This window comes from Brassica napus, chromosome C6 (genome assembly GCF_020379485.1).
Source record: "Brassica napus cultivar Da-Ae chromosome C6, Da-Ae, whole genome shotgun sequence".
Lineage (NCBI taxonomy): Eukaryota > Viridiplantae > Streptophyta > Magnoliopsida > Brassicales > Brassicaceae > Brassica > Brassica napus.
Window position 1 is genome coordinate 46,691,582 of NC_063449.1, and position 13,248 is coordinate 46,704,829.

General features: G+C 38.2%; 3 protein-coding genes across 5 annotated transcripts; 2 read left to right on the forward strand and 1 right to left on the reverse strand.

Annotated features, from left to right (window-relative positions):
* Positions 1–1,216: 1,216 nt before the first annotated feature.
* Positions 1,217–3,495, reverse strand: LOC106354607 (aspartic proteinase Asp1). The gene is made up of 6 exons (XM_048761525.1): positions 3,048–3,495; positions 2,797–2,914; positions 1,912–2,715; positions 1,766–1,838; positions 1,567–1,654; positions 1,217–1,485 (listed from the first exon to the last, which is right to left on the reverse strand). Exons 1-6 carry the CDS (start codon positions 3,221–3,223, stop codon positions 1,362–1,364), a joined length of 1,383 nt encoding a protein of 460 aa, XP_048617482.1. The 5' UTR covers positions 3,224–3,495; the 3' UTR covers positions 1,217–1,361.
* A 491-nt stretch (positions 3,496–3,986) lies between these two features.
* Positions 3,987–6,227, forward strand: LOC106354606 (L-ascorbate peroxidase T, chloroplastic-like). The gene is given in 13 exon segments (NM_001316103.1): positions 3,987–4,087; positions 4,089–4,100; positions 4,103–4,331; positions 4,406–4,526; positions 4,607–4,707; positions 4,789–4,876; positions 4,986–5,053; positions 5,131–5,217; positions 5,286–5,360; positions 5,490–5,567; positions 5,663–5,767; positions 5,887–5,955; positions 6,048–6,227. Coding segments are annotated over 13 exon segments (1,314 nt in total).
* A 1,910-nt stretch (positions 6,228–8,137) lies between these two features.
* Positions 8,138–12,282, forward strand: LOC125589170 (protein ALTERED PHOSPHATE STARVATION RESPONSE 1-like). Of its 3 annotated transcripts, none has more exons than XM_048761528.1 (4): positions 8,138–9,945; positions 10,501–10,700; positions 10,772–10,995; positions 11,373–12,282. In XM_048761528.1, exons 1-4 carry the CDS (start codon positions 8,577–8,579, stop codon positions 12,106–12,108), a joined length of 2,529 nt encoding a protein of 842 aa, XP_048617485.1. In that variant the 5' UTR covers positions 8,138–8,576; the 3' UTR covers positions 12,109–12,282. The 3 variants fall into 3 exon arrangements, with proteins under 3 accessions (XP_048617485.1, XP_048617486.1, XP_048617487.1); XM_048761529.1 differs by having other exon boundaries at positions 10,531–10,700; positions 11,373–12,261; XM_048761530.1 differs by having other exon boundaries at positions 10,627–10,700; positions 11,373–12,260.
* Positions 12,283–13,248: the final 966 nt, after the last annotated feature.

The window sequence follows — 13,248 nt, forward strand, 5'->3', positions numbered from 1 at the left end:
CACAAGGGGTATTAGTATATATATATATATACTAGTGTACCATCCCGTGCCACACACAGATCAGCATATGCTTGCATCTAAATTGTCATTTTCTTAAAAAATTACAATATTCTTTATATTTTTGCTTTTATCAAGATAGAAATTGTTTTAGTCACATTTTCTGTAGTTAAATTACATCACATCAAAATTAGAAGGGGCTCCATTAAAACAAAACAGTTAAAAACGTTAAAAAAAAATTATTATGATTTTCTTCGAAAAGAGCAGATGCATGTATATAAGCAGTTTTCATAAAATAAGTTAATATATCTAGAACACATAAATTAGAGTTACGTATACTTTTTATATGTCACAATTTTTTGTATTTTTAATTGAATCTCTTTTAAAGATAAAATGTCTTTAGATTTGTTCAACTGGAAATTAAAAACAATAAAAATAAACACATATGTACAATAACTTTTAAATGACAGACTTACGTTTTTAGACGAATATGCTCTTTTATAGACAAACAGATTTGTAAATACCCAATTTGCTTCATTGAAGTTGTTGACACACTCGTTTTCTCCGGTAGAATGTTAGGCTTTTGGGTTGTCTTTACACAAATTTTGAAAACTGCATCACATCATTATTTGTTAGCTTTGGGGTGAGATTCTTCAAGTATATGACGGCTATTTTACCAAAAAAAAAAGTATATGATGTCTACAAAAATGAAAGAAAGGATTTTAAAAGAGTAACACGAGAAAGAGAGAATCAAAGAACAAATAACGATACCACTGGTTTCAGATTATGCACGATTCTCTTCTTGTATTCTGGTTGTTGCAGAGAATGTTCCTTCATTTTGTTTGTAATTTAGGCTTTTCCTTTAAATGCCAATTTGCCTCAAATAGAAACCTTGCATGCCGGTGTTGGAATATTTGTTGATTTGAGTAGGAGAGAATTTTTTTTTTTTTCAGTGTTGGACATAAATTATTACACGAACATAAATAACACCTCACACATATAAATGGTGAAATAAAGGTAGTTTTTCAGAGATTGCTGGTAAGTGGTGATCGTGGAGTGGAGGTGTGGAAAAAAATTGTTGGAGTATTATGATTTAGTAATTACTTATATTGTAATAATGTAAACTGACATGTAATTCTGTTAAGCCTTAATAGCGTGTTTTATCTTTTGCTTTATTTGATTTTATCTTTGTTTTATTATTTTAAATATAATTTTGTAATAATCCATGTGTCAAAATTTTATTGGTCATGTGACTTGCGCTTTAGTATATAGAAGATACCGAAAAAATTCCTTGTTTCTATGAAAACAGCATAACAAAACATCCTTATTTCACTACTAGTAAAGACTCTTCTTCTTCTCTTGTGTCAAAGCTCTCCATCTTTCTTGTTCTTAGAAGCATCAGTTCCTGTGAAGAGCTCTCCCATCAAACCAAAACCTCTCGGATATGCCTCCTCCTCCGACAAGTCTCCTCCATTGTCTTGATCCACACTGTTTAAAGAAAAAAAAACAGTTTTATAGATTTGATGGAAACAGCAACAAGAAAGAGAGGCGAACAAGAAGGTTCAGAACTTGGGAAGCTTGTCACAGTCTGAAGGGATCCATCCAATCCTCTGCTTCTCATTGTCGTAGATCACCATTATCCCTTGAAAAGATATGTCTATCACACACACACACACACACACACACACATAGCCATAAGACATTTGTTGTCAAAAGTAATAAACAATTAAACATAAAAAAAAAAACTTGGTTTATCTCTTTTACTAACCCCCAATGATGTTGTAGTTCTCAAGCCCAATCTCAGTTCCGTTTAGAATCCCCAAACACACGTTTCCCTTTTCCTGAATAAACAAACTCTCAAGTCTCAGACACTGCACTAGGTCCTGTATCGTCAGCATATATAGGTAAACTCACAGTGATGATGAGATAAGACTCTGGAGGAATCTGAAACACCTGACCGTTCTTCTGACTCCCACCAAACCGTAAACTAATCGTCTTGAAGTATTTCTTCACATCATGCACCGACTTCAAAGCCCTTTTGTCTTTCCAACACACCGGTAAGCTCTTATCTTCCTTACTATCCTTCAAAGCCTTCCCCTTCAAGTCCTTTCTCACAAGCTCAAGAACCGCTTGGTACGCCTCGGCGTTGAAGTAAGTGTAGGAGCTCCCACTATCGAAAACGAAGCTAACGCCTTTGACACCAGTGGCCTTGTCGTCAAAGAGAATCTCCGCTGGGCCAGTCTTGTAGTTTTTACTAGGCGGCTTGAGAGCCAGCGAAGTCCATGTGACACCAGAGGAAGGAACAAGCTCGTCTCCGATAGAGAGAAAGCCGCCTTTACCGTCACGGCTCAAGCAATGCACGATCACGTTCTTGGTTACACCCAAGGAGCTGAGCTGCGAGGAGATGCTTACTTTGCCTCTGCCGAGGCCGAGGATCCCGGCTGTTGGAGGAGGTGGGTGTGGGCCAGGGCTCTGCTGATCGTACCCGCATCCGAAGGTCAAGTGGGGATGCATAGTGGAGCCGTTCTCGAGTCTGAGAGGGAACTCGTCAGAGACGAGAGCGCCAACGGAGGAAGCGTGGTCTGAGTAGCCAATCTCGTAGTCACACTGGTCGTCAGGGTCGTCACAAGGTTTGCTCTGAGGAAGGTCAAGGCCAGAACAAAGGAGGTGGGAGCAGGGTAAAGTGTTGTGATTAGGCTTGTACTGACTATCACGTGGCTGCAAAGACAAGAGAGATATGTAAAAGATGCTAAAAAGACCATTCCTTTGTTATGTCACAAAGTCAAAAAAAGGTATAACCTTTGTGCAACCGTTGCAGGGAGCATCGCACTGAACCCAAGTGAGGTCACTGCCAGTGTCAATGTCCAAGTCAAAGAGCTTAGGTGGGTTCCCTATGTTGAGCAACACATAATAGTACCTGAGATAAAAAAAAAAAAAAAAGGTCAAGAAATCAAAATTGGTGCCAAAGGTGTGATATTTGAGTCAAATTCACAAATGGGTCACTAGAAAGAACCGACAAAACAAGAAAAGAAGTGAAGTTTTGAGCTTACCCGAGAGGGTAAACGTTGCCTGAGACGGGGAAGACGACGGAGGAGCCGAGACGGCGGTTCTGTAGCTTGACCTGTCCCTTGGAGGAGTCTTTGGTAGCTTGAGAAGGTTGTTGAGCACAGAGGAGGAGGAAGAAGACAGCTGGAAAGATGTTTATTGTCTGGCTTTTGGGATTCATCGTGATGGTTGATTACCTTTTCTCCAGATCCCAAGGAAGGTTTCCTTTTCGGAGGAGAAAAAGTTTGACACTTTCTGCTACTGCTGCTGCTACTCTTGTTTATATATATATAGAGAGAGAGTATCTCACTTTTAACTGCTCGCAAGTTGCAAGTTGCAAGTTGCAAGTTGCAAGTTGCAAGTTGAAAGTTGATAGAGAGGTTTTTGCTTTGAGTTCCAGTAGAGATTAGATAAGATTGATTGAGAAAATTGGAGTTTACTTCTTGCAGAAAAACGTCAACGCGCATCGGTCACATGCGGTGTGTAAGATCGATCGATCACTCGCGGAACCATGACTGATAAAAAAGATATAAAAGGCCCAATATGCTCGGCCCATACTGTACTCTTATTTCTATTTTGTCCCATTTTTTTTTTGAATAATTTTATTCCACTACAACATAAAATGTTATACACTATTAAAAACGGTAAAGTAAAGAAATTTCACTTTTCTAGATTACAAAAACAATAATCAGGTATGGTTTCTCTAAATTTAGATAATTCTAAATTAAGAAGAAGCATAATCAGCTATATTTGTAGTAGCAAGTAAAATTAGGCGTGTGGGTTTCACTTGTAAAGTTTAAATGATAAGAGATATGATTATTATCCAGTTAAGAGCTGAGTGAGTGACTTCAAACACATCCAAGTGGCAAAGCATCCTCTAACTTTCCGACACATCTCCAAGTCACTTCTCTCCTCCCACCGTTTCGCCACCGTACGTGACAATAATGGCTCTATCTCTCTCCGCCGCATCTCACTCACTCTGCTCCTCCTCCACCACCAGAGTCTCTCTTCCCCCCGCCGCCGTTTCATCCTCTTCCTCCTCGCCTCCCATCGTCGCTTTTTCTTCCTCACATTCCCTCTCTTCTCTCCGAAGCCTCGCCTCCTCCTCCTCCTCCTCCTCTCTCTTCCCCCATTCCCCATCCCTCGTTCAGAGAAAACATCCGAACAGAGGCTCTAGTAACACGGTGGTTTCTCCCACACGTGCTGCTGCCTCTGATGCAGCTCAGCTGAAAAGCGCTAAAGAAGACATCAAAGTCCTTCTCCGCACAAAGTTCTGCCATCCCATTCTCGTTAAGTATCCCCTCTCTTCTTCTGATATAATGTTTAGGACATGAATATATTGAGTTTGTGTTTTGTTTTGCAGGTTAGGTTGGGATGGCACGATGCTGGAACGTACAACAAGAACATAGAGGAGTGGCCACAGAGAGGTGGAGCTAACGGAAGTCTTAGGTTCGAGCCTGAGCTTAAACACGCTGCAAACGCTGGTAACTTGTTTTTTGTTGTCTTAATAAAGACTTGTGGTCTTGTCCCTTTATAATAGCTGTACCTTTTTGATATTTTACAGGTCTCGTTAATGCGTTAAAGCTCATTGAACCTGTAAAAGAAAAGTACTCTAACATCTCTTACGCCGACTTGTTCCAGTTAGCTAGTGCCACTGCTGTAGAGGTAATCTTGGGTTTGGTCTAGTAGGTAGGAGACTGACTATCTATGTTGGTTCTTTAACTACTTTTAGTGATATAACTTCAGGAGGCTGGTGGTCCTGAAATACCCATGAAGTATGGGAGAGTTGATGTCTCGGCGCCTGAGCAGTGTCCAGAAGAAGGAAGACTCCCTGGTTAACTTAAATCTTTTCCCCATTGTCTGTTACATGGCTTCAAAGAGTTTTGTTGCTTCAGCTTTTGTTATTTGAATCAGAGTTTGAAAATGAATGTGTAATGGTGTAGATGCTGGACCACCTTCACCAGCGGATCATTTGAGAGAAGTATTCTACAGAATGGGACTAAATGATAAGGTCTAGTTTTTTTTATTTTTGTTTGTTCATGTTTATTCTCATTTTCTGACAGTTTGTGGTGGTTTTTCTTCAAGCAGGAGATAGTTGCTTTATCTGGTGCGCACACCCTAGGCCGATCCAGACCAGACCGTAGCGGCTGGGGCAAACCTGAGACAAAGTACACGGTATTAGTTCATAGATATTTACTAATATCTAGCTCCCTTCTTTGTTGAATGGCTATAGTATGTTGCAGAAAGCTGGACCTGGAGAACCAGGAGGACAGTCATGGACAGTGAAATGGCTCAAGTTTGACAATTCCTACTTCAAGGTCTGTCTTATTAATCTAACTTTTAGATTCTAAAAATCGGCTGCCTAACCACTGTCTAGCGATTTCTTGAACATTGATTCTAAGACCTTCAGTTCCTTGAGCACTGACTAAGTTGTATGGCTTATCCAGGATATCAAAGAAAAGAGAGACGAAGACCTTCTTGTTTTGCCCACTGATGCAGCACTATTTGAAGATACTTCATTCAAGGTTTACTAAGATGCATCAGAATCATTTCTTTGTTACTTCAAAGATAAAATGTTTTTTTTTTTTCTTCTTCTAAATAATCTCTTTTGCTTTTACAGAACTATGCAGAGAAATATGCTGAAGATCCAGCTGCATTCTTCAAGGACTACGCTGAAGCTCATGCTAAGCTCAGCAATCTTGGTGCAAAGTTTGATCCTCCTGAGGTATGTCCATACACAAAAAAAAAAAAAAAGAGATAACGTGAAGCTACTTTGTGTGTTACCATTATGAACCATGCATAGTCCCAAACTGCTAAAGTGTGTTACTACTGAACTTTTATCAGGGCATTATCATTGACAATGGCCCTGCACAAGGAGAGAAGTTCGTAGCTGCTAAATATTCCACTCAAAAGGTTTGTTCTCACTACTTTGTGTGTATTGTAGCTTAATCTGTATATATATACATTTTAAGTTAATGGTTCTTGCTTTTTCAAAAATAATGCAGAAAGAGCTTTCGGATTCGATGAAGAAGAAGATAAGAGCAGAGTATGAAGCTATTGGAGGAAGTCCAGATAAGCCATTGCCCACTAACTACTTCCTCAACATCATAATTGCCATCAGCGTTTTGGTCCTCTTGTTCACTTTCTTGGGTAATAACAACTCCTCTGATTACTCTGGTTTCTAAATTGTTAACATTGTTTTTAATTTTACATATATACATAACTATGTCATCTTCAAATATTCTTTGTAAACAAGCACATCATTGTAATAATATGGTGAGAGACTAGAGACAAAACTACAAAGCATAGCTCTCTTTGATTAGGCTAACCATTGTGCTTGTTTCTACAAGCAAGGAAGATTATTATTGTTTTGTTTTTCTAAGAAATAATCTTAAGAGGAACTTTTCAAGTCAAAAAAAAAACACGTGCGACATGGACGTGCGTAGTTATGCTCAATCAATTTCATTGATACTTTACTTGTTGGGAAAAATCAAAGTTTACAACTAAATGGAATTTATTCAAATATTAAATTATGAATCTAGAAAGGTGTATATGCATTTGAATTGGTTGGTATGGACAACGATGTTCCTACCTCTTAATGACGCAATAAGCTTACGATTAGTCGGTGCGGTTTGGTTAGACTCATTCCCATTTTTCTTATCATCCTCTTTGAAACTTTCTTCTTTTATTTCTTTGGTATATATGATATGCAAATTGGTGTTGTAGCATCAGATAGACACACCCACGACCAAACTTATTACACTGTCTCACCAGTTTAAAACGGCTCACAACGACAAAAACAATGCATTATTTTTCAGCATTTACAACAAAAGACAGCAATAACTGTTAAGAGATTTGTGAAACTGAAAAGGGACATGATCAGTTGTATATAGATAGATAAATAAGATAACCATGTGTCTGTCTATTATGTAATGTTCAATTTTCTTTAGAAACTTGTAAATACGCATCATATAGTATAAGAGTTCAAAAGAGATCCAAATAGATCTAGAAACGTGGCATGTTGAGTGAAGTGAATGAGTTAAAACAACTCATTGCTAAACAACACAATCATTATTGTGTTTTGCCACTGATTATGGACTAATTAAAGCGAAAGCAAGTTGGCGATCATGCAAGTTTAAGTGAGAACATTATTTTTGAGGATAAAAACGAAAAAACCCCATGCTAGAGTTTGGTTGTAATTTGGGGTTGGGGTTGGGACAAGAAAGGTGCATGTGATCTGGATTTGGACTCACATGGCCTACTTTTATTTATCACCCAAGTCTCAATGTGGCATGATACATGCATCATCGTGACAGTATTCAAAATATACATGCATTATTGTTACAGTATTCAAATAATGAACCGTATGTAGTGAAAGGGAACATTCATCTATATGTGATTTGGATTTGAAGACTATATTCACCAATTTACATTGTGACTATTGTAAACACTTACATAAAGACAAAGAGTCCTGACTTCTTAAAATCAAATTGGTTTTATTGCTTATAAAAATATCTCAACTTTTTTCTCAAAAAAAAAAAAAACTCAACTAATTTTTATAAGTTTTTTATTATTCAGATTTTTACTTAATTTGATATTTCAGCTAATTGTTCTATTTATTTAATACATTAATTTTTAAAGCTGTACTCGTTTAATATTTTTGACTCAACAGAAAATTAACTGGAATTTTCTACAACATTAAAATATGGAGAATGGACTAATTTAAAAAGAAAAAGAAAGATTAGATCCATAATCTACAATTTATTTACTTCTGTATTATTTGGTAACCTATAATCCATTTTTATAGTCCTTTCCTAATTTTATACTTAATCCAAATGATGAAATCTATTTTGTCTGTGGGTAATAAAACAGTAAAGCTTTTATCTACACTTTTGGATGTATCATGTACAAACTGTACACCGCTATATCACGCTGTCTACACAAAGATAGAAATAATAGCAAAACACACATTAAAAAGAGTTAAAAAAGAAAATAAAATAAGAGAAGAAAATACTTACACGTCGTCTTCTACTTTTGATTGTCACTCTCTCCCGGCGAACTAAAAATTTCCAGAGAAGAAATAAAAAAACATTTGAGTCCTTTTTAACCATTCCTCGTTGCTCCCACTTTCTCCTTCCCCAATTTAATTCTGCAATAAATATTCGCCGAGCTTTCATCGCACATCTCTATCCATTAAATCTAGTAAAGTTACAATAATTAATAGCAACACGACGACTTTTCTTTTTGTTTTTATTTTTCCCCTTGTTGTCAGTCTCCTTCGTGTATTCACGTTTCGTATAATAAGTCATCACCAGCAGCCATCCATGGATTGTTCTGTTTTGTTTCGCTGTTACTCATGCATCACCTTTCTCCTCTGTTCTTTATAACACGACAACATTAAAAAAAAAAAAAAAAAAAAAAAAAAAAAAAAACTAGCTCTGTTCCGACAACTTTTTGAAACCATGGTAGCTTCGTGTCCGAAGGCAAAAGAATGAGACTTGTAACAGAAACTTTCAGACAAAGACGTTGTTTCCATGGGTTGCGGAGGATCTAAGATAGATGATCAGCAGCTTGTGATTCTCTGCAGAGAGCGCAAGGAACTGATCAAAACGGCGTCGCATCACCGCACCGCTCTCGCCGTTGCTCACCTCGTTTACCTCCAGTCTCTCCGCGACGTCGGCGAAGCTATCCAGCGTTTCGTTGACGAGGAGAGCGTCGTCAGCTCCTCGGCTTCTTCCTCGGCCGTTCTCACGCTTCCCTCCGACGAAGGGAAGCCGAAGAAGCGCAAGGGCTCGATCTCTTCCACGTCGATTTCTCATTCGGTTATCGAAGAAGAAGATGGAGACGGTTCGCATTTGAATCTCTCTACCGGATCTGAATCCGGTTTAGAAGATGATGATCATATCCAAATCGATACCACTCCTGAACCGGACCTAAACCGGGCAAAACAAACAATTATTCCCCCCGGTTATCCAACCGGCTATCCTCCACCCGGTTCTCCAACAGGCTATGCTCCACCGGGTTATCCGTACCCGTATCCGGTTGGAGGATGGGGATTCAATCCAAACCCGAATCGAGGAATGTATTTCATGAAGAAATCTTCAACACCATCTCAACCGTTCGTTTTCAAACCGGAGAATCACCGAGTAGAGCCGTCCGATCCCGGTTATTTCATTAATCCTGGGATAACCGGTTCCGGTTATCTCCATAATCCTAATTTCTCCGGTTATCCTCCTCCTTCTCCAGCAAAGCCACCACCGGCTCTCCCCTCGCCGCCTAGAGCCTCCACGTGGGACTTCCTGAACGTTTTCGACACGTACGATTACGGAAACGCACGTTCCCGTGCAGCTCCGAGCTACTTGGCGTCGATCTCGAGCAGCCCTGACTCTAAGGAGGTCAGAGAGAGAGAAGGGATCCCTGAGCTAGAAGAAGTCTCAGACCACGAAGTGATCAAGCAAGTGTACAGACAACGTCCCAAGAGAACACCTTTGAAGAAGGTGAAAGAAACTGTGCCTTTGCCGGAAGAAGTAGCCACTGATTCAGAGACCGTCTCCACGTTTTCAGGGAGCGACGTGGAGTCTGACTTTCACTACGTTAAGAGCAGTAACAGTTCGAGTGGACAGGAGACGATTATGGAGACGGAGAGCTATGGGAACAAGAAAGGAGTGAGCTTGGAGTTGGAGGAGGAAGCGAGTACTTCTTCTTCTTCTTTTGATGTTGAGTCTTCTTCTAAGATAAGTAGCTTTTCGAGTTTGTCGATTCGTGGAACTAGGGAGATTAAGGGAGTTGTGGAGGAGATTAAGAGTGAGTTTGAGATTGCTTCTTCTTGTGGGAAGGAGGTTGCTATGCTGCTTGAGGTCACCAAGTTGCCTTATCAGCATAAAGACAAGGGTGGTTTTAAAGGTAACCTTGTCTTAACTATACATGCTTGCTTGTTTCCTTTTGATTCAAGATTCAGAATAAGGCATGATCATGCATTTTTCATAGGTTTTCTAGTGTCAAAAAAGCGGTGACTAAGCGTTTTATATAAGCTTAGCGACTAGGTGTATTATTCGGAGCGTAGACGGAAACTAGGCGTTAAAATTATTTATTTATTGTATAGTATATTAGATATTTAATCTGTAAGTTTAATTATAAAATTATTTTCATGAAGTATAAAAATTAAATATACAAAAAATCAAAATTTGTGGACTCGTACTGACATTTGTCATTTGATTTAACCGATTTACACCAATTTAATCGAATTAGATCAGTTTAGATTAATTTTAAACGATTTAGAACGGTTTAAACCGGAGTTACCAATTTAGAGTCAATATGAGTCTGTGAATGTCTTGTTGTAAAAAAAAAAACCGGTTTAAACCATAAAAATAAGACTGACTAAACCGATTTTTTGAATATTAGGTTTTTCTTCTGAGTGCTAGAGTTTGCTGGACTGTGACCAAATGTTTTATGTTTCAGTTATCTTATCTAGGATCATGTATCTTGTAGCACCGTCCAAACGCTCTAAGCCAGAACTATCAATACGACTAACATCTAGGACAGTGCAAATGGCAAAAGCATATAATGAGCAAGATGTTAATGTAGGCTTCACTGGAAACCTCTCATCAACCTTGGAGAAACTCTATGCGTGGGAGAAGAAACTCTACAAGGAAGTCAAGGTACTACAATGCTTTCATATTTGCTCTTTTTAGATTCTTGCATCTCCTGACAATTGTGGTTCTGATGGCAGGGAGAAGAGAAGCTTCGTTCCATCTATGAAGAGAAGTGCAAGTCACTGAAGAAAATGGACTCTCATGGAGCAGAAGCTACCAAGATCGAGGCCACTCGAGCATACATCAGGAAGCTTCTGATGAAAATAGATATCTCTATAAGATCAGTTGATTCCATTTCAAGAAGGATCCATAAACTTAGAGATGAAGAGTTGCAGCCACAGCTGACACAGCTTATTCATGGGTAAGTCATCTTTCCCACTGTTATGGACTATGGGGCAAAAAGAAAAAAACTAAATCTCCAAACTAATATTTTACGAAAAAAATTTGATAGGTATTTTTTTCTTCAAAATTATTTTTTAAAATAAACTACGATAAAATAAAAATACTTTCATATTAAATAATTTGGACCATTTTTCTTATTTTAAATATAAAAATACATGTATTTTAAAAAAATCGAACCCTTATCTATGAAGAAATAGAAGACTAACGGATTACACCCGGGTGGTCGAACCGCTTGTCCCCTTATCTAAGCCGGCACTGATCTTTCCACACATACCTATACACAGAGTAAACTGCAAGAAACAAAACAAAAATAAAACTTATATTTGTGCTTTGAAGGTTGATAAGAATGTGGAGATCAATGCTGAAGTGCCACCAGAAACAGTTCCAAGCCATCATGGAAACCAAGGTTCAGTCCGTAAAGGCCAACACCGTCTCTAGCTCGAAAGCATTTCTTGATCTCGAGATGGAGCTAAGAGACTGGTGCAGCAGCTTCAACGAATGGGTCAACACACAGAAAACATACGTCCACTCTCTAAACCGATGGCTCTCGAAGTGTCTCCACTACGAGCCAGAAGCGACAGAGGACGGATACGCTCCTTTCTCTCCTAGCCAGATCGGTGCGCCACCGGTCTTCACCATATGCAAAGACTGGCAAGAAGCGATGGGGAGAGTATCCGGAGAGAAGGTGAGCAATGCAATGCAAGGTTTTGCGTCAAGCTTGCACGAGCTGTGGGAGAAGCAGGAGGAAGAAGAGCAGAGGGTCAGAGCATTAGAGATGGAGGTTCGGGACCATGCGGAGTCTGATAAGAGGAGTGTTGTTTCGAAAGGTCGGTCGGAGAGTGGAGTGTCGGTTTTGGATGATCTGAGAGTGGATTTGGATTCAATGAGGAAGAAGCTGGCGGAGGAGAGAGGTAAACGTAGAGAAAACACTGTGAAGGTGGCGTCTTCGAGTAGTAGTAGTACGTTGAAAGGTGGATTGGCTCCTATTTTTGATGCGTTGAGAAAGTTTAATGTAGAGGTTGTGAAAGCTCATGGAATTGTTAGGCTTCAACATTCTCAGACTTCTTCTTGAGTAGAGACAGAGAAGAGACCTTTTGCAACGTTTTGAAGTTTTGTTACTTGAAAGTTAGATATAGGTTCATATAGATTCCACATTCAAGAAAAAAAAAAAACAAGATTTTTAAGTATTGGACCTCGTATATTGTAGTTTACGGTCTCTGTGTTATTTGTGACAGGTTAGTTCTATCTGTTATAGACGAATGAATGTATTAAATCTTTTTGGATAAAATACACTCCTTTGGTTTCTAATAATTTATATTCTCTCTGTTCTTCTTTTTAAAATATTAAATACATTATATATAATTTATATTTCCATTTCAAAAGATGATTAAGTATTAACATTGATGAACAAGGATAATTTCACGACGAAACTCTTTATCTTTATGTAATAATCAAATCGCCGAAAGGTTTTTAATATATATATATACGACATCTTTGATGGATATATATATATATATATATACCACAGTACTGTACGACTCTGACTCCAACATTCTAAAACCTTTGCATCGTAATTTGTAAAAAATTGCATCAACTGAAAATTAAACTTCAAATTTAGTGTTGAAAATATTTAAATTTTAACCATTAGGTCACCGGTTTTCTACCCCTTTTATATTAAAATGTAAAATGTTTTTGATGAAAACACAAATATTTATATATATATATATATGTATCAACTATATCATTAACTTGATACACAGTAATTTATCTAGTAGACTTTGTCAAAATATTTGAAAAAATGGTCAAGAAATTGAAGAGGCAAAGATTGTTTCGTCCTCCTATTAAAAACTGAAAATAACACTTGTGTTATATATCAAGTGATGAATGTCCGTAACCAGTCCGGTACATAAACCGGCCGAAACCCTAGAGAGAGACGGCTCAAACCCTAGAAAGAGACGGTGGCCGCGACCTGGAGAGAGAGAGTAAGTCAGCCATAACTTTCCATTATTCTAGTTTTCCTATTCCTTGTTGGTTTATGATTTAGTAATTATCCTAAATCATGTTGGATTAGGATTTGTACTATTTCGTTTTATCTTTATCTTGTAATCCTTATATAAAGGAACATATGATTCATTAATAAGAAGAACAGAAATATTCAGTCTTTAAATTTCCAGTTACAACACGTTATCAGCACAATTGTTCTCTGCAATCT